The sequence below is a fragment of the Calonectris borealis genome, chromosome 22 (assembly GCF_964195595.1).
Source record: "Calonectris borealis chromosome 22, bCalBor7.hap1.2, whole genome shotgun sequence".
Lineage (NCBI taxonomy): Eukaryota > Metazoa > Chordata > Aves > Procellariiformes > Procellariidae > Calonectris > Calonectris borealis.
This window is the reverse complement of record NC_134333.1, coordinates 1,643,464-1,668,747: the sequence shown is the minus strand read 5'-3', so window position 1 is coordinate 1,668,747 and position 25,284 is coordinate 1,643,464. Positions and strand designations below refer to the sequence as shown.

The following is a 25,284-nucleotide window of genomic DNA, read 5'->3' as shown; positions in this document are numbered from 1 at the left end:
GAACAGAGAAGATAAAGAGCGGAGTGGGCACTGGCCAGGAAAAGAAGAAAACCTGATCCAGAAAAAATCTGAACTGAGAATTATTTGCTTGTACATTAATAAAATGGTACACTGTACTACCATTTTAAAATGAGAGCTTAGTCTGTGGAATATCTATTGTAAATACCTAGTATCTAGTATAAATACTTAGATGTAAAACGTTCCCTCTAGAAAGAATAATTTTCCTGTATTATGTCCAGACCTGCTGTCCAAAACAGGAGGCTTATTCAATAGTTATTATTGAAAACTACTTATTCAAACTACAGTAATTTCTGCATGTTTTTTTCACTTCACTGTCAATCCAGGGTTCACAATCTTTTTTTCAACACCAACAACATGGGAATCACAAAATTACATGGACTGGCTATTCTAGTGACAGCAGGAATCACTGGAGCGATCTGGTGAGTGTTTGATAATGATTCTCAATGAGCGTATATTTCTGTTGCCCAGCTTGAATGATGTTTCTTCTAGCTATATGTAGGCAGGTACAATGTAAGCATTTCTACAAATCTAAATTCCTAATCCCCTTTTATATTCAAAAGATAAAAATAAGCAAGTGTGGAAACTTTTCATCTCTTCTGTGAAATTCTAAAAATCTGATGAATTGGGCTCTGTATATTCCTGTGAGCCCAAGTGTGTATTTTCATGTTTACATACCACAATGACATCTCTGGACTCCAGACCAACAGAAGGATCCTGGCACAGAGCTGTACTCTGTCGAGTGGACTTAGCCATATTTGTCCTGCATAATGGTTAGCCTGCATCTCCCTTGGTTTGCCTGTCCCTAAGTAGCCTACTACAGTGATGCTTTCATAGCATGTGCTCAGTGCCCTGGAGCCTGGCATGAGATCAGGTGGGGATATTTGGGAATGCAGACTTCGCTGAAATAATATTGGAGGACTGTTCCAAATGGAGGAAATAGGACAAGCTTTTCATCCATATACTCTGTCTGAGGCAGAGCACCCATCATGACTGCTCACATTTTTGTTGATGATACAATTTGGCTCACATCAGAGGAGATCCCACATGCTGGCCAGAGCAGAGCCAAAGTGATGGTGTAGACACCTCACTCCAAAAAGGGACTAGACAGTCAGTTTCCAGAAGCAGCTGAGAAAAAGCTCTGCTGTAAAGCAGACACATTTCCTTTGGCATGAGTGGTCTTGGGCCTCATGAAATGCAAATTAAATCATCCACAGATCTTCAGAGTTAATAGATCTGCAGGTAACACCAGGCTAGACAGCTCTCTTGAAACAGCTGAGCTTTGCACATCCTCATCACCAGTTTGGCCTCACAAATATGTATTGTTAGCTTTGTTTTACAGTTTCAGTCATAAAGGGGGTGGAGGAGGGGTTGATTTATTGTTTTTATCATTGACTCATTGTTTTCTTATTCTGTCCAAGGTACCATCACCCTTTCCCCCCAGCCAGTGACCAGAAACCCACAGCCTCCTCTGAAGAGGGTATATTGCTGTAAGGGACTGAGTTTCATTCTGCATGCCTTGCGAGATCCAGCCTGTGTGTCATTCTAGGCCACTAGGATAAGACTCATCTGATGAGACTAATTCTTAAGCAGAAGCGTCATGCCCTAGTCATACATGTCATCCTGCAGTGACCAGCTAAGATGCAGACATCTCTACTGTGAATGCCTTGAGCTGGGTGAACAGACTCAGATTCCAGAGATTTAACATGGGGACTCGGAAGAGGGAAATACAAATAAATTGATCCAGCTCCCCCAGGATCATGTCATGAAAAGACAGCTTAATCCCACCTGGTTTAGACACCTAAAAGTTGGCTATCTATTTCTGAGGAAGTCATCTAGGCTTCCTCTGTAATCATTAGAAAGAAGTGAGCCCTGCCAAAGTCTCTTAATCCCACACTCAGTTGGGGATCTAGAGATAGTTGGTCTATGTGATGTTCTTACCCAAATAACACTCTGGACAACTAATTATATTTCTAGATCTGGGGTTGCTGTTATAAGATAATGTAAATACAACAGGACCACTAGGATCTTTTATTCTCCTGTAAGCCAGAAGTAAATCCTCTGAAATCAGTAGAACTGCATTTTTAATTATTTAAACAGAGTATGTGTGTGTGTGTGTGTGCACGCACGCGTGCACATGCATGTGTTAGGATAGCTTAAGTTAAAGGAATTATACAATTAAAATAGGTTAGAGCTGTAGCCGATTATAGGGAAAAAACTACTTTTATTTGGTCAGATGTGTGTCTTCAATGACCTTAATTCCAAACCATTGCCTTGAGATGTGAAACCTGGGATGTACATCACTGTATAAGAAAGTAGGACCTGCCTTACGTCCCTGATATTCTTTTCATTAACCTGAAGTTCTTTTCTGTGTTTTGTTTTGTTTTTAGTATGAGCAACATGAATCAGAGCTTGTGTCAGCTTTCACGGTAAGGACCTGTTACCTCTGCCCTCCCACAGCTCTGACCTATGAATATGTATGGATATCTTGCTAAACATCAGTCCTCTTCCTTTATCCATGTTGAATAACACCTAGTGCCAATGATGGATCTTCTGTCCTATAACAACAGCTAGCTTGTCAAATAATTTAATTCTTGGGTTTTATTCTTAATGACAATTTCTGACTGTCCACCATAAGAATATGTTGAATCCTGGGCTGTCTTTTAATGGGAGGCAAAAATATGGGTTCAGTATAGGGGACAGTTCACTGCATTAACTCCTTCCTCTAGAAAACATAGCACAGACCACATTAGGATTCTCTCTCTTCACTTTTTCAGGGCTTCTCTTAAGACATTTGGAATACCTATACATGTTCTTGTCGGAACAGGGCAAACTTCATCCACAAGGAGGGAATGCAACTGACACCCTTCATGTGAAACAATAAAGATAACACTCTTATGGTCTGTGAGACAAATCCCATTATTTTTCATGAATTTTGACCCTGAATAGCCTCGAAAGTCAAAATTATGTCTTGGTAACAAGGGTACTATATCAGACTATATTGGAGAGCTGGGTTATATGCCATTCACACTAGACACACTTGATTAAGCAAAAAGGGATAAGAAGATAGCAGATATATGTGAGGAAGTGGTGGGTAGTTGCTAGTGCTTAGTCCTGAAATAAGAGTGGGCATGGTAATACCAGAATGCTCACTCCATCTGTGCTGGGTGTTGCCCTCTTAGGCATGGGAGGTACCTCTCTCCCACAGAGGTTCTACTGACCATGAAAGCAGATCTGGCTCCTGTGGTATCAGACAAACAGGCTTGGTCGTGATATACGTTTCTGTGATGAAACCCAGGTTTACCGAATGGGTACCCTTAGACAGCCCTGATTACATGATTTGCCTTATTACCGCTTTCCCATTTCTTGACTCTCCTATTTGCCAACTGTGCAGCTCCATTTCTCCACCCCAGTCCCGTCCCAGATAAACAATTCACCTCTAGGTACTTTTTATCCAGTGGTCACAGTTCTACTACATCCAGACCTAAATTTGATATTTCTGATGTTCTTACCTGTATACCTTGGACTTATATAGTATTACTGATATGGTTACCTAGGAGCTTTTGGCCTTGCAAGAATCCAGTCTCCAAAAAGTCCCCAACACCCTTTCCATTACCTGTGAATCTTGGTCATTTCTCACAAAACTCCCCCTTAACCAACTATGAAATCCAGCCATCCTTCACAGCACTATTTGTAGTTTCTGTCAGATTCCCACACTCTTATTTGTAATGTCCAGCAATTTGTTATGTCTTGTACAGTAGTTCTCCACATCTTGTTCAGTTAGCTTAACCTCAGGGTAGGGCATAGCCAGCATCCTAGTCATTTGCCTGGAGCCTTGCCAATATTGGTCACTTTACACATTTGGGCAATTTTTCCTGGAGTATCTTAAGCAGAAATATGTGGTCACTGACATTAATTCTGCCCTGAAATTACAAGCACGGTTGAAAGATCAGAATATTCTATTAAAGAAAATGCAAAGCAAGGAGAAGAAACTCTTTCACAAAATCATAGAATAATTTAGTTTGAAAGGGACCTCTGGAGTTCATCTAGTCCAATCCCCTGCCCAAAGCAGGGTCAACTAGAGCAGATTGCTCAAGGACTTGATTAGTCAAGTCTCAAAAAGCTCCAGAGATGGAACTTCCACAACCTCTCTGGGCAACCCATGCCAGTATTTGACCACTCTCATCACTTAAAAAAAAGAATTTAGAATTCCTCGTATGTAATTGGAATTTTCCAAGTTCCAACTTATGTCTATTCCCTCTCATCCTATTGCTATGCACATCAGAGAAGAGCCTTGCTCCATCTTCTTTGTATCCTGCTCCCAGCAGGTAGTTCTAGATAGCAACAAGGTCCCCCTTAGCCTTTTCAGCTTAAAGCTGAACAGGCCCCGTTATGTCAGCCTCTCTTCCTGTTTCATGTGCTCCAGCCCCCACTAGCTTGGTGGCCTCTGCTGGACTAATCTCCTTCTTGTCCTGGGGAGCCCCAAACAGGACACTGTGCTGCAGATGTATCTCCCAAGTGTCAAAGAGAGGGAAAGAATCTCTCCCGTTTACTAATGGCTACACTCTTACTAATATAGCCCATGATGCAGTTACTTTTCTTTGCAGTAAGTACACACTGCCGACTCCTGTTTAACTTGTTGTCCGTCAGCACCCCTTTTTAGTCAGTCAGCCCCCAGCCTGCCCTGTTGCATAGGGTTACTCTGGACCAGGTTGCACCTGCCTTTGCTGAACTTCATGTGGTTCCTGTCAGCCCATTTATCCAGCCTTTCCAGGTCCTCTGAATGGCAGCCATGCCCTTTGGCATGTTGTCCGCTCCCTCCAATTTGGTGTTGTCCACAAACTCACTGAGAAGTAACAGATTCTGAATATGGAAGCAAGAAAGAGTTTAATCTGATAGTTTACCAGAATGAAACACTTCCATAGTTTTAAACAAAAAATGCTTCATTTCATTTAACTGAGCAATATTTCATCAGTTTCTTTTATTGCCTTATAAATTATGCATTTCTGATCCCCACTGTTCTTTTGACTTAGGCTTCCCCTCCTCATCACCTCTCTTACAATACACACAGTCATGTTACTCTCCAGAAATGCTGCTTTAAATACATTCACAGTGGCACACACTATTCTTTAAGGAGTCTAGCATGTGTGACTGAAGAAGAAATAAACTTTAACTCCAATAAAACAATATGAGAAAAAGAATGCATTATTTTTGTAACTGATTTGAAATTAAAAAGGATCCAATATGAGACAGTGATTTCCACCCACGCCCCCCCAAAAAAAGTTAATATGGCTAGACATATCTTTCTGTGTATGTGTATATGTGATTCTTTTTATATCTCTCTCTTAGCCTGCTTAATCTATTACTTTTTGTAAGTTTTCCACTTTATAAAACCTGTTTCTCCTACTGGAAAATCTAGGAATCAAGACTGGTGGGTTCCCATTTGATGACCCATCTACAAGAACCTGCATAAACTATGAGAATGGACAGCAGTGTCATCTTCACTGCGATGTGTCCTATCTACTCTAGAGTGCAGGCATGCAGACATACACCATGGGTAAACTACAAACTGTATTGAAGATGTTTGACCTTATTGGACCAGATGCTCACCACGTAGAAGTAAAATCAAATTTCCTGAAGATGCACTACAGGAACAGACCTGCTGAAAATAATCTTAAAATAGATTATTTTGCATTCAAACCTAGTTAGACCAGCTGAGTAGTATGTCTGAGGAACATTACTTAAATGTAGTTAAGTATGTGGAGGTGAAGTAATATAAATCATATCACAGTATTTGTGATGGAGCTTAACTGACTGGATACCCATTGACATGGGATCAAGGAGGAGTACTGGTGAAACACATAAGGTTCTCATGTGGGTCTCATCCCTCCTGGCATGAAAAAGAAAATCTGAAACTGCTGTGCCATGAGGTATTTATGTGTCTTTTATTTCTCTCTCATTTACAGACAAACAGACTTAAATGAAACATCTCCAATGCTTCCACGGTAAGGGCAAGTTCTCTGGCTTCATTAACGTGATATTACATTGTTCTCATGACTATGTTTCTGGCACATACAAGTCAGGACAGCTGAGAACAAGGCTGAATGAATAGGAAAGGATGCCTATTTAGAGAAGGTACTCTTCCACAAACCATAAAAAATGGTACTCTTCCACAAACCAGGAAAAACTTTTTTACTGTGAGGGTGACTGAGCACTGGAAGAAGTTAGCCAGGGAAGTTGTGGAGTCTCCCTCTTTGGAGATACTCAAAAGCTGTCTGGACACGCTCCTGGGCAACTGTCTGTAGGTGTCCCTGCTTGAGCGTGGGGGTTGGACCAGATAACCTCCAGAGGTCTCTTCCAACTTCAACTATTCTCTGATTCTGTGAAAAAGCATAGATGACAAACTCATATTTAGATGACTGAACTCTGGTACTTATTTAACTTAATTTCAGATGTATATTCATATTCATATTCAGGAAGATCCTTCTAAGCTGAAATCTTCACCTGACTCTCTAACTACTGATAATGTTTTTGACAATCCACATTATGCACAAACTCATTCACACTTAGGCACACACCTTCCCACTATTAACTTGGGAACTGTTTTGGAACTATTCAGATGCAAAATAATCTCATATTATCCCTTAACGTTGTCTCAAATTTTCCTTTTGCATGTAGTGATCCACAGGCCCTCTGGACTGCATGGATTGCTTCCAAATAGTCTCTGTATAAAGTAATTCAGAAACACATTCCTGTAATTGGGAGGACTCTGGTTATACATGAATCAGTGTATTGAAACAAAAGCCTAAGAACCTTCTGCAAGGGATTACCCTGAAGGATTTCTTGCTTGGCCTCATGCCATCTTATGGTCTGTGTGAAGAATAGCTTCTTCACTTCAAATACAATACAACACAGCTGCCCTTTCCCAAAATTTACAGAGAACTACCATGGAATCTTTAGTGTAAAATATAGGCCTGTGTAATTATTTTTCTTGTTAAAGCAAGCTGAATCTTGTCATCTTTAAAACTCAAGGATTTCTCCTTCTCAGTCTTTATCTGCAGCCTATGGTGAAACTGAACACAAACATGAAAGATGCAAGCTCACATAAAATAAAGGCACAGTGGCTACCAAGATTGACCCAGACAGAGCAGAGAGCAGTGTTTTCACATAAGCAGGACTCACGTAAACAACTCAGCCTGCCTGATCCTATTCCTCTTTCCTGTTCATCAGAGCTGTAGCTCACAAGTGGACAAACACACCCCCTCATTCTGTGGTTCCACAGGGATGCACGTGCCTGTGAAGCCTAGATCAGACAGTAGCTCTGTCCAGATTTAATGCCCAGACCTTGGGTCTCACTTATCCAGTCTCCAACTCTGACCTCAAGTCTTTCCAGATTCTGGTCTCCTCCTGCTCACAGGCTTGATCAGTTTGACATTTGCTGACATATCCATCTGCATGCGCAGACTAGAGGGCAAGGTCACATGGAAAATAAATAAGCATAGAGTCCAAAAAGAAGATAGGACAGACTGCAGTGATCAGGCTCAGGGCTTAGCCAGACTAGCTGAGTGACCAACAGCCTGTTTATACAAGACTGGACCCTATTATGCACCACCTTTTCTCCATTTTCATACATTTGTTCTCCCCTGTCCCATGTCTATCTCTATTCCTCTCTTTCTCTGTTTTGGCTCTTCCACTAAACATAAGTATTGCACATTCCCACAATTTGCCTCAGCCCATCAGTCGCTGACCTGAGAGTTCCTTTCTTTGTTATTGTTTTAATAACCTACTGCTCATTAAGGTTTGTGTGTCTGAGTTTTAATTGATTACGTTCTTTGTTTCTTGTCTTTGCCGTTGATGTTGAATAGCCATTAACCAGATAACCTCTCAAACCAGAAATCTTTACACTCCACATATCCTTACAATCCCTGCTATTCTTGTAATTACTACTATTGGATTATAGTGATAATGAATGACCATGTACCTTATTCCAAGGTCATATATATTTTTTCTTTTCTGTAGCATATTATATCCTCAGCCGCTTCTGACAAAACCACGGTAAGTCTGATTTTTTAAATCTGTAAGTATTGAAAAGAAAAAGAAGATGTATCAAGGATGATTCTTCTCAGATAACTCCAGAGATTTGTCATATAGATACTTTTTAGGTTATGTGATAAAAGATTCATCTTACACAACACAAAGGAGCACAGAGGGACAATGGGAGGCAGGGAACCCCAGTAGCCTAATAAGAGAAACCATCACAGTGTAAAGGTGCCTACCGAGGCTGTGACAGGAGACCAGTTGGACTCATTGTCTGGGGATGAAATCTATTAAGGTGAGTCAAAGGGAGAGGGTCTCTAGAGCAGCTTTCAAACTGAGAGGAGTTACTGCCTACAAGAGCATGGGATGGCAGGGAAGAGCATTCTGGGATTATGCAAGACTGATTATGGGATGTTGAGAGGAGGAACCACAAGTGGAAAAAGGGAGGGATCAAGATGGTTTGGGGAGGAACAAGCATGGGAAAATAAAGGGATAAGGTTATATAAGGGGGTGGTTGCATGCAAAGGCATGCTGGTCAGTATACTTGTGTGGCAATGCCCTGTACCTGATCAGCACAATCTGTCCTGTCTTCTCACTAAGCTCTATTTCTACCTATCTTCCTAGGTAAGAGGTTCTTCTGTGTGTATGGAGGCCTAAATACCAGCAACTATAGTCTGACCATGGGTTGGGGACTTGTGTGTCTGCGGTGCCTGCAGTTGGAGAGACCAGAGCAAGTGAAAATTTAAGTGCTAGTTGCACTCTAGTTGCACCACAGGTCACAGGGCCCTGTGCATCTGTGGTCCCAACAACTGGAGTGAGTGAGGATGTAAGTGCTAGCAACTGGATTGGGGACCACAGATCAGGTCTGGGATGCCGGCAACAGGAGAGACTGGAGTGCACGCATATTGTGTGGGTACATATGTCAGGGTGTAATAGCTAGCAAATGCCAAGCTGTACTTACTGGCAAGTAGGATAAGTGATTTGGGAGGTAAGTATCAAAGTGGCCATAAGCCTGCTTCATATACTGGAGAGACCATATGGTCTGAGATTTGGCTATTGGAGGGACCAGGAGGTCTAAGCCAACTACTGGAGAGACTGTAAGGTCTGGGGGTTGCCTGAGAGGCCCATTTGCATGTGTATGTCTGTGTGTGAGCCAGCTGGAGATGAGAAGATCCACAGACCAGCTACTCAGTAGACTGAGTGTCTAAGGCCAGTTAATAGAGGGATCTACCGTGACTGTGTTTGTGCATGTGTGAGCATGGGGGATCAATACTGCGTATGTGTCAGTGCCAGTGAGCACGTGGGCTTGCAAGGTAACTGGGAGGCCGGGGATCCAGAGCCAATTACTGGATAAATTCTGCAAGACCAGCTGCTGCAGGGATCCATTTTGTATATATGTACATATATATATGTGTGTGTGTGTAATATATGTGGGTATATATATTTTTTACTAGAAGGTTAAAAAGGGAGACAGGATGACACTGTTGGTGCTGTTTGTGTTTGCCTGAGTGCTGTGTTTTCTGTCTGTATTATCTGTGTGGCCAGACATATATGTGTATGTTGTGTATGTATGCCTATGTGTGTCTTTATTGGGAATATATTCTCAGCCTTGCTACTGGTTGGACCAGGGGACATTGAGCTGCAGCAGCCTTGCCTCTACTGGGCTACCAGATTCAGCAACTCCCCTAACAATATCTACCTTCAACTATTGATGCTAGATTTCCCCTTTATACTCAGTAAGTATAAATAGGCAATTCTTAGGTGTAGTTCATCCAAATATTTAAAATAAGGTGGAGGAGTTTCCCTGGAAGTGCCTATTTCTTGCCACTAAGTGTGATCTAGATTGCTCATATGCCTGTGTCTGCACTGAGGAAATTAGAAGTTATCATAAGGTCTCCCACGCAGTGCAAGGATCATATGTGTCTACATCTAGTCTCTTAGGCTCCCTTTACAGTAAATATTGGGAATTGTAAATGTCTGTGGCATAAACATATTCTATATACTTGTGTTCTGAGAAGGTTGATTATACCACAGAAGTGCTTGTTTCTCTTCACTTACAATAATGGATCCCTGACAACTTGTTCAGATGTGCGCATCTACAATATAGACACCTACATTTGGGTAGAAAAATGCCTTCAGAAATATATTGGTTCAATTTTATAAAATTTGAATAATCATACAGATAAATTTAATCAGTGTAGGGGCTAAGGCACTCAACAGTCAGTGGCACATCCCAAAGGTGATCCAAATCATCTCAGCAGTATATTACATTCTGCCGATTTTGGTTTTCTCTGTACTTTCAAATTAACTCAGGGCTCAAGCCCATACTTGTGTCTAAATCTCCTGATTGTATGTGTTGTTTACATGGTTGCTTGCACTCTGGATATATGCTGGACTGAACCAGTACACTCTCTGGATGTTAAAATTGCATGAAAGAATGAAATGCTGTGTGGACACAAATGGTTTAGTTCACATGGTTCTGTGAAACTGAGCGAGCAGTCAGGTATGGTAATATAGAGTCAGGCGTAGCTGTAACTTCCCTGTCACCAGAGGCTGAATTGGGAACACAGGTTCTAAACTTACTGCAGTTCTTTTGCAGTTAGATACTTTGTAGAGAAACAAATATTTTAGAGGCATCTGACTTATTTTAGGTGTCTACTCCAGGATAAGATGACTCATATCTCAGATTTCACTGACAGTAATTTCTTGACCCCTAGTGATTTCAAAGGGAGTCTGGGGTGATTAACCCAAAGGAAGGCATGTGTGCTGAAGCAGTTTGTGTTTGTCTTCATGAATTCTACAGGCATCAAAAGACTGCTTTCATTCTCAAACCCCTTGCAGGAGGCGGGATGTCCTGGTGTTGACACCCTGGTTGGCTCCAATTGTCTGGGAAGGCACATTCAATAGAGACATCCTGAATGCCCAATATATGCAGAAGAACCTGGTCACTGGAGTGGTCACTTTTGCTGTTAAAAAGTATTGGTTTGTCATTTATTTCTTGTCAAATACTTAAACCTCTCACCTGCCAGCTATGATGCAATACTGCTGGTGGAGCAGGAGGGAGAAAGGTTCCAAAGACAGAATATATGCAGCTTTAGACTGGGAGAAATGTGACATGCAAGCGTCAACTTCCTAAGTAAGGTAACTGGGTGTGAAAAAGCAGGAGACATTTGCAAAGGGCAAAAAATATCCTTGGAAATATAACTAGCATTTTGACCCCTTGAGAAGAAAATTCCAGCTCCTGCTATGTTTCTAACAACAAGCTTTGCCTCTAACCTGAGGTAAAAAATACAAAAGTTCTGCCAAGTTGAGATTTTTAATGGGTTCCTATTAGAGTTTAGAGTTAAAACATTAGCTCCAGTAAAATTATTAACCATACCATTATAGCTTGTAAGTTCTGGGGAGGTTCCTCTTCGAGTTTCTGAGTGAGTAAAAAACTATACTCCCTCTGTCTCCACTAAGCATCCCAGATTTAAATAGAAACTTCAGGTATCTCAAGGCAATCAAAATTATTTCATTGATAATTTTGATCCTCCCTAGAACAGTAAGTTAAAAAGTTAAACTGTGGAAAGAGTGCCAGGGAGCCAGGGAGCATGTAAGAATGAAGGGTGAGGAGAAGTATTTATACTATGCAGTGCTATTAGGGAACAGCATGGGGTAGAAGGTATGCATTCTGTACAGTGAGGATGAAAGACCAATGGAGCAGAGAATAGTGAAAACTGAAAAATGGTATAATGTGCAGCAGCATGGGGAAGGTTGAAGGAGTAGCAGCTATGTTAAATAAAGAGCACTAACACAGGAAGGGAGCAATGGATAGAAAAGGAGAAACAAAATGAACTTGAAAAGCTGCCATTCTTCAGCAGGAAGCACCCCTCTCCACTCTTTTCCCTTCCTTGTCTCTCAGATATGTCCAGTTCGTAGAAGGGTTCATGAGCTCTGCCAACAAGTACTTCCTTGCTGGGCACCAGGTGAACTTCTACTTGTTCACAGACAATCCTGAGCAGATCTCTCACCTTCAGATGGCCCCTGAGAATCACCTCTTTGTCATCCCTGTCCAGAATCACTCACAGTGGCAGGATATCTCCATGAGCCGTATGGGTATCATCAGCAGATATATCCGCAGCCAATTCCAGTATGAGATCGACTATCTCTACTCCATAGATATTGATGTCCAGCTGTTTGAACACATTGGTGTGGAGATCATTGATACACTGGTGGGGACCATCAGCTCCTGGCACTACACCGCACGTCGTGAGAGCAAATCATATGAGACACGCACTGAGTCACAAGCTGCTATCCCTACGGGAGAAGGGGACTTCTATTATACAGCAAGCTTCTATGGGGGAAGTGTGGCCGAGGTCTACAAACTGACCAGAGCCTGTTTTAAAGGAGTCATGGAGGACAGAGAAAATGGCATTGAAGCTAGGTGGCATGAGGAGAGCCACCTCAACAAGTATCTCCTATATCACAAGCCCACACGCCTGCTCTCCCCAGAGTACTACTGGGATGAAGAGCTAAGCCGGCCCCGCATCATCCAGGTGAAGAGGATGTGCTCTGTGCGCAAGGATGGTGAGAAGTAAGCTTCTAAAACAAAGAAAGCAAGAAAGCAGACAGGTCATCAGTGTCGAGACAGTAAAACAGATGTGGAGGTTATAAAGTCATTAATTTACCTGTGTCTGTCTTTCTGCATTTCTGATGCTAATAGGAAAGGTCAAATTATGCTGTTTATTGAGATTTTTCTCTATTAACCTCATTTTTATTGCAGAGTACAGATGCTAAGAAAGCAATGAACTGTATGCCTATTTCTCTTTTCACTCATCTTTGCTTTGTAGTCGTGATACTACTGTCTTCAGTGCTCATGACTTGGGAGCCCAGGATTAATCTGCACATGGGCCATGCTGTCCCATCACGTGTTCTTGCCTCTAGATTTTGTAATCATTTAGAGTCATTAATCCAAGCACTTCTTCCTTTTCTTCTTGCTTAACCTCTAATATATTCAGCATTATTGTTCTAGCCTTTGCTTGACTTATGCCTCTTTCCAGCCTCTCACGCACCAATTTGTCACAACAAATTGGGTACAGGTCAACTGTACCCACTCATATACCACCAGCAAAGTTAATAAACCCAACAAAACATATTTCAATGCTGTCCTAATCAGCTTATCATAAGAAGTCTGGATGTATTGAGGTGCCAGGAAACAAAAAAATCCTAATGTACAAGTGCCAGTCCAATGAACAGGTCTCTTATGGACCTTAGAGACACATACCCCTCATAAACTTTCATTCTCCATGGTCTTATAATAAAACAATTCTAACAGGTTAGCATATGACCAGTAATAATATAAACCCAAATACAAAATCCCAGAGCAAACAAAGCTACAATTTCTAAAAACAATCAACAGGTTCAGATTATAGCAATAGGGTCATCAAAGTCTATTTGCGGGGTTGTAGGTTGTACTTCTGTTGACATTTGATCAAACAAAGTTTATCCAGATCATCCAGCCCTGCTGTGACAGGTGATACACTCTATGTTGTGTCTGAAGGTGGTGTGACCCTTCTGCACTGCGAAGCGCGGATCCAGTTGAGCAGTCCTTGCACATTACTGCAGCATTTGTAACTGCCAGTACCTGATAAGGTCCCTTCCAGCACAGCTGATGCACACATTTTCACTGGTATACCTTAATGTAGCCCCAGCCTCCTGGTTTTAAGGAGTGATAGACTTCAGTGGTAAGTTCAGGTGAGGCTTCTCTCAGCTGTGTGTGGAAAGTCCTTACACATTTCATCAATACTTGACATTATTTTAGAAGACTATTATCCGTCAATTTTAGGTTTGACTGTATGGGAGCTCACGGTGCTGTGTAAGGCAGTCACATGGGTTTGCCCATTAAAATCTCGTGAGGTTACAATCCATATTTTCTATTCAGAATGCTTCTTCTAGACATCAATGGGACAGGTAACACATCTGGACATTTGAGGTCAATCTCTGCATAAATTTTTGCCAATTTGTTTTTAAAATCAGAGTTTTTCCTCTCTACAGCCCCATTGGATTAGGGGTGATGGGCAAAATTACACTTTCATTCTATTTGTACGGCCGTACAAATTTTCTGCACTACTTATCCGGTAAAGTGGGTCCCCTTATCTAGTGTTTCTAAGTAGAATAGTAAACCTAGAATACTAAACCCAGAAATTACTCCTCTCAACAACTTTTCTTCAACAGTTGTTTCATCTGTATGTTTACAAGCACAGGATTCTACCCATCCTGAGAACATAACTAAAGTGACAAGGACACACTCAAAATGACAGCATTCAGGCATCTGAATAAAGTCAATTTGCAAATTTACAAATGGTCCCCACAGTTTAGGGTGTGCAGTTATACTTGTCTTCTCTTGCTATCTTATATTATTTTGTTGAAAAGGTGTCCTAACAATATGAAGACTTAAGAATTTGAACAATACTTTGCTAACAAGCTTCAATCGTTTGCGCCTTAATTTCTGACAAAATGAAAGCCCCTTCCTGATCATTCAAGCTATAGAACTATTTGATCAAATAAAAATGTGTATGAATTTACAAATCCTAAATGTATGTGGACTATTAAAAGAAAATGAAATCGTATCTAAAGTTTTTCAATTTTCCTTTTTCAGTATTAGCTGTATCTTCAGATATACCAAGATTTTAATGATGTAGTCATTAGCTCAGTGACTTCATTAAAGCTTTCTATTGCTCTCATCCCATTCCAAAAAAATGCTGAGAATAGACAAATAACTGAGAAATATGTGTACAAGAAAAATTTGGGGTGAACCAATCCTGTCACATAGCTGCAATCATCGTCCCTTTGCTGCTGTCGGCCACTGAATGGGCCATATGAGGAAGAGCAAGTATATCTGTTACTCTTCGTGCTGTACTCCTGTCACGAATGGGTGATTTAGACTGCTTAAAGAACCACTGTCAAAGGTATCAGCAAAAGTGGTTTTATTGGAATATGATGTTGTAAAAGCGCGACTTAACAAAATTCAATAGCAAGGTTCACTCTATTACTTTCTGCACAAAGGATATAACAATGATTCAAAACTACCAAGACAGAATCAAATTCACCAAGACATAAATCATAGTTACCATAATACAAGGTTTTGCGTGATATCGGTTGCTTACCAAATATCTGCCATTGGTAAAAGGTCTCTCTGCCTCGAGGAGCAACCCTGAAAGGTGTCCCAGCTCAAGGGGAGATCACCGCCATGCAGCCAACTGCTTAGCAGGGAGAAGTTTATGGAATAAAGTGGTTGGCTTGTAGACAAATTACATGCGATGGAAAAGGTATGCATGAGACTCCCTGTACCCACAACTTTCTTTGTTCCTTGATAAATGAATCTTGGAAAAGACACCCGCTATTCATGTGTTAATCGCATGATCCAAGCTCATGTGCATCATGCTGACTGTGTCATTCTGTTCCTTTGCGGGTTTTCAGAGAACAGACTAGAACTAGAGGAGTTCTTGGTCCGATTACGGCTTAGGCCTTTACCTCCTTTGGAGCCTGTACCAAACTACCACTAATTTGGTTAAGGAGTCAAGTGCATCCGTCACAACTCCCAAAGCCATTTTTCTTGCAGTTTGCAGGGAGCTGTAAATCACTCCAGCCAGATTCACTGCAGTGTTTCTTGCCTTTTGGGTAGTTGTAGTACAATTAGTGTTAAATGATCAAGCGAGCTATTGTCTGAAACCGTGGTGGAAGAGAAGTTTTTCAAGCAGTAGGAGAGTCTCCCAATCTCTCCTCTACTATCTTCTCAGAAATATCTCCCAGGGAGAAATCCCTGGGCACACCACGGGAGCTTGAGCAACTCCCCCTCCTCAGCCGTTTTGTGGGGTTAGGAGGTGTCTTACTTTCAGCTGATGGAGCCCACCTTCTTCATCCTTAGATACCTAGTCTCAGCTAATGGTGGTTGAGTATTTAATGTAGAGCACATTCAGTATGAACTGAAACATTTAAAATACAGTTCCTGCTGCTTTGGTGAACAAGCCTGGTATCTCTAGCTCTCTGGCATCTCTGGCTCTCTGGCAGGGGGGAGAGTCTGAATGTGACCTCAGCCCCTTCCCCTGCACTGATAGCCCTTCGCCGCCGAGTACGAGAGTGCAAGTCTCTCTGGTACTGGGGAGCCCAGCACTGGACACAGTACTCCAGGTGTGGCCTCACCAGTGCTGAGTAGAGGGGAAGGATCACCTCCCTTGCCTGCTGGCAATACTTTGCCTAATGCAGCCCAGGATACCCTTAGCCTTCTATGTGGCAATGGCACATTGCTGGCTTTTGAATCAAATAACAGCTAACACAAAGAATACTGAATTATTCTACCCTTTATTCCATCCCCCAAAAGAAGCATCGTGTCACCAGTAGGAGGGTTTCTTCCTCCTTTTTTTGTGTACACTCAGGATTATTTTATGCTTCAAACAGCCTTTTTGCTAGCACTTATTTCTATTTCGCTCATAAACTTAGTTCTGTGATTGCTTCAGTCTGACAGTCCTTCTCCAGTTACAGTTTTGTTTCTTTTGGACCGATAACGTGCAAATCATAGAATCATAGAATGGTTTGGGTTGGAAAGGACCTTTAAAGATCATCTAGTCCAACCCCCCCAAAAAAAATCTAAATAAGTAGAACTATAATAAAAAATATGTTCATTAGTAGCCAGACAATTTGCTCTAAAAAAACATGCAAAACCTCTGGCTAGTCATAAATACAGGATCATTAAGTATTTCTGCTGTTACAGCTGGGAAAACTGTGATCCAAAAGCCAGTTGCAGGCACAGACAGTTTCTTAAATAACTTCACATACAAAACTAAAAGTAAATAACAATAAGTTCAGATCCAGATATGACCTGACAAATTCTGAGGCATGATACTTATTATTCTTGTATGCCTGGGGCCTATTACTGCCACTGGCAGCTCCAAACTGTCTGGGCTGCAATAGCAGGGGTTAGCCATTTTGTTTGAGGGTCTCCACCCAAGGCAATCTGTAAAGTATTCTGAGGGGGCTGAGTGAAGTTAACGTGTGAGTATAACTGAAGCACTGTATGTATCTAAGTTAAGATGGGTGGACCAGGGCTGGACATAAACATACATGGACAAGGGGAAGTCAGTGGGTTAATATATATCTTGAATTTTCTGCATCTTTCAGGGCTCAGTCTGTTCACTTGAGGAATAATTCCTAGCCGTGACAGAGCATGAACATAGGGCTATTGAGATAAGAAGATACTGGAGCAATGTGTCACAATGGATCCATCAGTTTGGCACTGAGGTTAAATTTCCCAATTAAGATAGAGTACGGGACATTATGACTGAAGTAGATGAGAGTGAAGCTTGAAGATTAAGGCTAGGTTAGGATAGTGACTTAATTTATTCTAGACAAGTTAGGCTTGAAGGATCAAACTGAAATTGAGAGTTAACACTGATATACGAAAGTGGAACAGCACAGTGTCAAAAATGGACTTGTCAAGGGAAGTAATTTAACAAAGGTGGATCAAGACAGGACATGGAATTAGAGAGGACTCAGTTATCCTTCTCTATGGAAGTATTCAGTCTTCCTCTGCTTATTGGGTCACTTTAAAACTCAACCATTTTCATGATCATTTTCAAACCCAGCTAAGGGGTGATGTCTCAAAATAGAGGGGGCACAATTCCCTAGGTCAGTCTAAGAGTTATGGGAAACCTTAACTGCAAAGAAAACATTCTCTGATCTTTGTCCCAAGGCTGTAGGTCTTGAGGCTGACAGTGTCTCACTTTATTTTTTCCAGGATGCCAGTTGTACAACAAGTTGTGAGGTGTGGAACGAGGGTAAGGGGCCTGTGGAAAGATGTCCCATATGCTCTGCCCCAGGAATAAGCCTCCTGCTGAATGACAATCCAGCCTCTGCGATCAGCTGAATAGCACAAGTCAGAACATGAGGTAGCATGGCTAGACCTGACCCATATACTTAGGACACATGAATAGGCCAGGCTATGCAGAAGGTTTAGGTGGGTGGGACAGTCTCTCGCAAAGGTCCATTTGTCTGGGCTTTCATAATATCTGTTATGAATGTCTTGCTCTTTGCTCTGTAAATCTGGTTTGGTAATCCCAGCCTTCTGATGCTGTTATCCATTTTATTGCAACTGTGTTCCTTAAGAGTGATTTCCCAGATTTGAAAATAGAGCAAGAAAGTAACACTATACCCAAGCCTGGTTTGTCCAAGGGGTGAGCAGTAAAAGGTTACTGAAGATGGGCCAGACAAGAGGAATCTGTGTGATACTGACAGCTCCCTGATAAAGATCAGTGGGGAAGCGAAGTTGAAGCATTCTGGTGAATTGAGTTAGTATAGTTAGGCCAGAGTAATCAAATCCTTCAAGGTGAACAGAACAGGCCACAAATTGAGTTATAAGAGAGAGTCAGCCTCAGTATGAACTTACCCATTTGAACCACTTTAGAAAGCATAGACCAGGACGCTGCAATAATAGTGTTGAACTAGGTGAGGGGAGTGATGTAAGATTCTTTTTGTAGCATTTCCCCTCTGCAAGACTTAATCCTCTGTTGCTGTCTGATTTCTCACCCATACTCTGTGCCACTGCCAAACCGGTTTTACATGTGAAACTCGACACCTTGGGAGGCATGACACCGCAAGTGTCTCACTCCCACTTTTCAGCGAAGAACAAAGACCCCCACAGGTTCTACGGTCCCAGTCTCTTGCAACATCCTGTCTGAGGCCTGGAAGATCTCTTACCCATGCCTGCTCACTCCATGTAACTTCCTTTCCCAATGCCTCTGGAGACTGGAGACAAGTTTTCCACCACCCTCAGAGGCAGGATTGAACACACAAAGCACAGAGAAGAGCCGAGTTGGTAACTATGAATAAGGACTACCAAATGCACTACCTTACAGTCCGCATTCTTCCTGCTCTACTGTAGTTAGTATCTCCAGCTGCTGTCTCTGGGAGGTAAAGATAAAATTTCTTCCCCTAATGGAAGATGGATTGGACACAATATGGACTGTATGGTACTGTGGAAGGACGAGAAGTCTTCCACAGTTCTCCTCATGATCCATGTTAAATATCTGGGATCGCAGCAAAATAAAGCTTTCCAGCTGGATGTTAAAAGAGAACTGAAATAATCACAAGCTCTCTGCCCGTTTGATTTAATTTGCTCACAGTGGTGAGTAGAGAGCGTGTATGAGTCGATTAGACCAAACCCCTCTCCATGTCACTGTGTGGGCTGGATGATGATGGTGTGAGGGTGAAGCCGAACTGGTTTCAGGTATAGTTTTAGCATGAGTAAAATAGGCCAGAACAATGTGTCATCAAAAATTTAATAAAACAGAGGAATTAATAATGGGGTGGACTAGGGTGAGGCAGGAAAAAAAGGACAGGTTTGAAGATGCTGCCTAGGCTGAGGCTTAATGGGAATATAGGGGCTGGGGTACAGCTAAAATGGATAGATAGGCTGAGTGAGGTCCATCACATCCAGGACTGTGATTTTAACAGGAAAAAAAGCAGTAAATGCTGTGTGGATGAAAGAGTTCAGGTGATTGAGAAAAGCACTGGCAAAGCTGTGTGAGCCACAAGAGGGCAGTGAACAACAAGCAGACTTCGGTGAAGAGAGCTAGAGCAGTGCATTAGATAGGAATGAGCAGTGAAGGCAGTGATCTAACCAGACTGGCCATGCCATCGCCGTGGGTTAAGGGATCCAGCCTCTGCTTTCTCCTGCTGATCGTGTGGTTTTAAGTCACATTCAAACCTGTTTAGACTATGAAAGCTGACACAAGAGGAGTCTTAGTATCGGAAGTCACATACTCCTGAAGCTTCGCAGGAGATTTTGGTGGACAGCGATCGTCCTCTCACTGCACACACCCCCTCTGTTAAGCATATTCTTATCTGGTGGATCGAAGGACTCAGGGAAATCCTCTCATGTCATCCTGCTAGAAGGAAGGCTGCTGCTTTTCCCCGCTCACAGGTCCAGCCAGTAGCAACAGAGCACATATGGCAAACGTGAGCATTGGCACAGGAAAACCGAGTACAGGCATGGCTGCCACATTGATCAAAACAGTGAGGACACCGCCTTTACTGGCACCCACACAAACATAGGCAGCACTCATATAAACATGAACAACAGAGAAAGCCTGATCTTCTTCCTGCTAATCAAGCTTAAAATATGTTGGAAAAATATTGGACTATACATACACACTAATTCACTTAACTTACACATATACTTCTATTCGTGGGTATCTCTTGATCTCTAGTTGAGACTTCAGGTCCCTCCAGTATCTATCCCAGACCCTGGACCTTTTATCCAGTCTCCAGCACAGGCCCTGGATCTTTTCACATTCAAGATTCCTACCTCCCAGTTAGTTCAACTAAAAATTTACTGGCAAAACAGGCACATTTAAACATCACATACTAAGTTGTCATTTACTAGTGAGACCCATTCTAGTCCTGTGATAATCTTGTTTCCTTCTTATCAATTACAAAGTTATTGTTTGAATGTCTTCGAGGCTACACTTGAATTATTACTATTTAGTTTTGGGCTTCGTTACTATATCCATTCTCTGCTGTTCATTATAGTATGCATATGTCCATGTTTAATTTATTACTTCTATTTATTGTGTTGTCTTTTAAGTTGAATAGCCTGTAAATGGATGTCCCTGTACACACCCCCCCCCCCCCTTCACACCCCCAGCCCTCCTCCCTAGGCTGTCCAGTATGAAGTGGCATTTCTCACACCTGGAATGTCTTCCATCTAATCTTCACAGAAGGAGCAATCACAGACTGTCTGCTGGACTTCTTTCCTCTGGGGACTACAGACAAACACTGTGTGGAAGCAAAAGCAGCTGATCAAAGCTGTAAACAAAGTAAATCCCATATGGTCTTCCCTCAACTAGTGGGCAGGACTGACCTAGACAAGACAGCTCAAGTAGAATTTTCAGAAAATCTCAAGGAAACAGGCCAAAACTTTGATTCCATCTCCCTTGGACACCTTCAGTAAGCCTTGTTTTCTGATACAACTAATCACTTTCTTGCCTCAGAATGAACGGATATTAACAAACTGAATACAAATTGTGAGAGCACAATACCAAATCTGAATGGGGCTCCATTACTAGCTAGCTAAATCTATATTGCTCCTTTGGCATTTCTGTCACCACAATGTCCCATGGTGCAAATTATTACTGTTCAATTAGAGCTAGCTAGAAGTTTGTCTTTTTTTTATTGGTGGGTGTTGTGGGTTAACTGTGGTGGGCAGATAAGCACCACACACTCACTCACTTCCCCTCTGCCACGCCCATTGGGACGGGATGGGGACAGGGACTGGGATGGGGGGCAGGGACGGAGAGAAGAAAGGAAGAATAAAACCAAGAAAACTTGGGGGTCAAGATAAAACAAACAAACAAACAAACAAGATAATAGTTAATAAGTGAAGGATGAGTGGAAGAAGAGGGAAGAAAACAAAATAAAACAAGTGATGCAAAGGCAATCACTCACCACCACCTGTGGGTAGACCAGTGCCCAGCCAATTCCTGAGCAAAAGATGGCTAATGCCCCCTAAGCCCCTCTCTTTTCCCTTTTATGTCTGAGCATGACATTATATGGTATGGAATATCTCTTTGGTTACTTCGGGTTATCTGTTCAGTTGTGTCCACTCCCAGCCTATTGTGTACCCCTTGTTCACTGGGGGTGGGGGCAGAGTGAGAAACAGAGAAGGCCTTGATGCTGTGCAAACACTGTTCAGCAAAAGCTAGAACATTAATGTATTAGCAGTACTCTTTTGGTCAAAAATCTAAAACACAGCACCATATGAGCTCCTATGAAGAAAATTAATTCTATCTTAGCCAGGCCCAGTACAGGGGAGTAAACTTTGTAGCTTTCACTGGATTGAAGGCTCTGACCTTTGCAAATCTCTGTCACTGTGATCCTATGACAATGGAGCCAAAGCGTAAGCTCAGTTCGGCAGTATAAGTTTGAAGAGAAAAACCTCCTTCCTGCTGTGCTCAGTTCACAATTATCTCCTGTCCCAGAGTGGTTTTCTGTCCTTCGGTGGATAGAAATATCCTGGGCTAGAACAATCTGTGCCACCAGGTGAGGTCAGCAGAAGTGGTTTATCATGGAGTGAGAAATGAAATTCTTGACTTAGGGGACATGGAAGATACTGATGGAGGAACTGTGGAAAGGCCTAAATATTGTTACAATGTTCAAGGAGATGGATGCACAGATCCAAGCAGAAAGCATATTCTCATTCCCCTAGTCTCTCTTAGAAATTCCTGCCTTCCTGTACAAATACACAGTTCTGTGTATCAGTGTTCTAGATTGTCTTTATTCCCATGACAACTAATATGAGGAACATGTTATCAGGTATAAGGCTCATTCCCTCTCTTTTCTGGTAAATATAATGACTGCTGATTTTCAAAGGACTCTATCCTGGTTAGCATACCAGTGTTGTTATGACCTCTACCACTTTCAAATATGGGTTTTTTTTTTCCTGCTGACAAGTGATGCTAAAGCAGTTTTGAATCTGCAGGCTATTGTGCTTAGCAGTGGCCTCACGCACAGTGGAAAGAACTGTATTTCGTTGTACTATCTAGTACTGAGGATAAAGCTTGAGCAGCTGGCAAATCCCATATTTCCATGGCAACCACTGCAACACAGGCTGCTTGCAGGGGTGGAGGAGAAAATTCTTTTTTATATCAGAGATAGCAGTATCATAGCCAAGCTGTGAGATGAGAAAGAGATAGAGATAAATTGTCCTTAGGGCTGGATTTAAGCAGGGTAAGACTTCTCAGCCCAGGTTTCCAAGTGCACTCAGAAAACCAGTCTGACTTTCATATCCCTTTTTCTTTAATCACTTTTGGAGACTATTCAATAGCAATAAACACTTAATTGTATCCCTAAAAATTGGAAATAGCATCCTAAATTCCAAGGGAAGGAGGACTCACGCTGCTGAGAGACTGTCAATTCATAGCAACTAAAGAATGGCAGACTTCCTCAGCCAAAGATGGTACAGGCCAGTCATGACTCATTACTTTCTTTTACTTTCTAAAAATAATTCACTACATGCAGGTGAGCTACTGAGAATGGTTCCGGGCCAGTGCTAGGTTCTGGGAGTACTACCTAGCTCTAGCTGTTTTTGGAAGACAATCACGTGTCAAGGATATGGCAACACTGTAAAAGTAGACAATTTTGTTGTAGTGAACCTACTATATAAATGTACACAGCATAGCTAAATCAACATACAGTACGAATAAATGGCTCTGGTCTCAGGAAGGAAAAGAGGGCTAGAAGACCATGGTCTATTAGTTATCATTGTTCCTATGAACTGAGATGCCAGGATGAAGAGCTCAGTTGCTTTCACCGAGACCACGTGTCTCGAATAAAGCAGCAGCAGTAAGATGGGATTCAGTTGGAGTCTGTGGTCTCCACCCTCTTCTGCCCACTGCTCTTTGTTTTCATATTGAAGAGAACTGACTGCAGCCTGAGTGACAACCAGGTCACTGACCTCTTGCAGCTTGCAGATAGCCTTTGTTAGAGAGCAATGATCACCTCTTTCCCCCATGAAATTCCTATTTTGGAGCAGCACTCTGGAGACTAATATGTCCCTCATATCCATGATAACCAGCTATGGCTCCTTCCAGGCCACTGCTCCACTCTGGGTGAGGCCAGAACACTGGGCAAATGTGTGAACCTTAACAGGCCCGGCCTGCAAGTTGGTTACTACTGGGACTTAGCAGAAGGCATTCCTAAAGGAAGCAGCAGACACCCCTGATTCTATAAAGACCCCACTCTATTTCCACACCTCTGACTGCTGCAGATCGTGGCTCAATACTAGTTATTGGTGATCATTCACAAGCTTGCCTGCAAACTGCGGCTTCAGTGGCTGGAGGTGAAATTCCCTCTACCCAATGAAAGGAGTTTCAGATGTAATATGAGGAAAAAAGAGATACGGACAAGTGATTTGGGAAGGGAACCCTAAATACTTTCGGACAGGGATTACACTGACTCCAAGTCGGCATTTCCATTCTGCATTTCAAGTCGCTTGACCATCATTTCTCTTCCAGTTCCTGCCTTTCATTGCACAGGGAAATATTAGAGTTTTCACATGAGTGGATCAGTTGAGCAAAGTGTATGTGCTATTATATGAACATAACTTTATTCATGAGGAGTGGTCAGGGCCTTGAAAACATCTTCAAAGGCTATCACAGAACCACAGAATGGGTGGAGTTGGATGGGACCTCTGGTCATCCGGTTCACTCCTCCCTGCTTAAATCAGGTCAATTAGAGAAGGTTGCTCAGGACCATATCCAGCTGGGTCTCCAAGGATGGAGACTCCGCTCCACTCCTTTCTGGACAAGCTATTCTAACGTTTGACCATCCTCACTGTAAAACCTTTTTTCTTATGTTCAAGATTCCCTGGGAATCCTAGGCCTATTAAGGGCTGAACAGCATCCTACACACACTCCTCCCTGCACCTTGTAAATTCATTATTCTTTGATTTTATGATTCAATTTCTGGAGTACATCAGCATGGCCCAATGAAAGCAAGCAAGGGCCAGGTACCCATACGCTATCAATTAACACATTTTCACACTTTCTATGAATTTCAATGTGTTTGCTTTAATGAGAAGAATTCATTTGCTCTAAGTAAAACCATACCTCTTAATTCTATAAAACTAGACTGTTACAGGTTTGGCTGTGCTTTAACTTTAGTAAGTATGGAATAGCCTGACTTGACACAATCAATAATGACACCTCTGCTTTGAATAGACATTAATTAGCATTGAATAGCATTAATTAACAGAGAGTTTGAACTCAAGTTCTAGACTGAATTCTGAGGAAATGCAATGGAGACGTACGTGGTAACTACTAGGATTGCTAACGTCATGTTTGGTTTATCTGTGCTGAACTCAGTTTACAGAGCTCCTGTTTCTGTTAGTAACCATCTATCACAGAATCCGGGCTGCCAGCCAGCCCAAGTCCCATGGGGCTGGTGAGAATTTTTCTTCTTGAAATATCAGAAGGTAAGGCCTGGACTGAAAACAAAAGGATCCAAAGTTGTCCTCTTCTCTCCTCACCTCTTCTGTAAGCCAGGCTCAGCCAGAGCTTGGACTTCTGATGGTATTATCCAAAGTCCCAGATGTTACTAATGCTCGTCAAATGAGATGAAGGTGGCTGAACTGAATGCAGTATTACAATTTTTTTAGATTTATTTAAATCTCCAGATTTCTGGAGGAAAGTCTAT

The 25,284-nt window shown here is 42.0% G+C and overlaps 2 protein-coding genes across 2 annotated transcripts in view; one reads left to right on the top strand and one right to left on the bottom strand.

Moving 5' to 3' along the window:
* LOC142091595 (epimerase family protein SDR39U1-like) overlaps positions 1-25,284 on the bottom strand; it is a 300,851-nt gene that overhangs the window by 121,470 nt on the left and 154,097 nt on the right.
* Positions 376-12,635, top strand: LOC142091684 (histo-blood group ABO system transferase 1-like). Its single transcript, XM_075171072.1, has 5 exons — positions 376-440; positions 1,440-1,508; positions 5,985-6,023; positions 10,897-11,031; positions 11,960-12,635. The coding sequence occupies exons 1-5, from the start codon at positions 376-378 to the stop codon at positions 12,633-12,635; spliced, it is 984 nt and encodes a 327-aa protein (XP_075027173.1).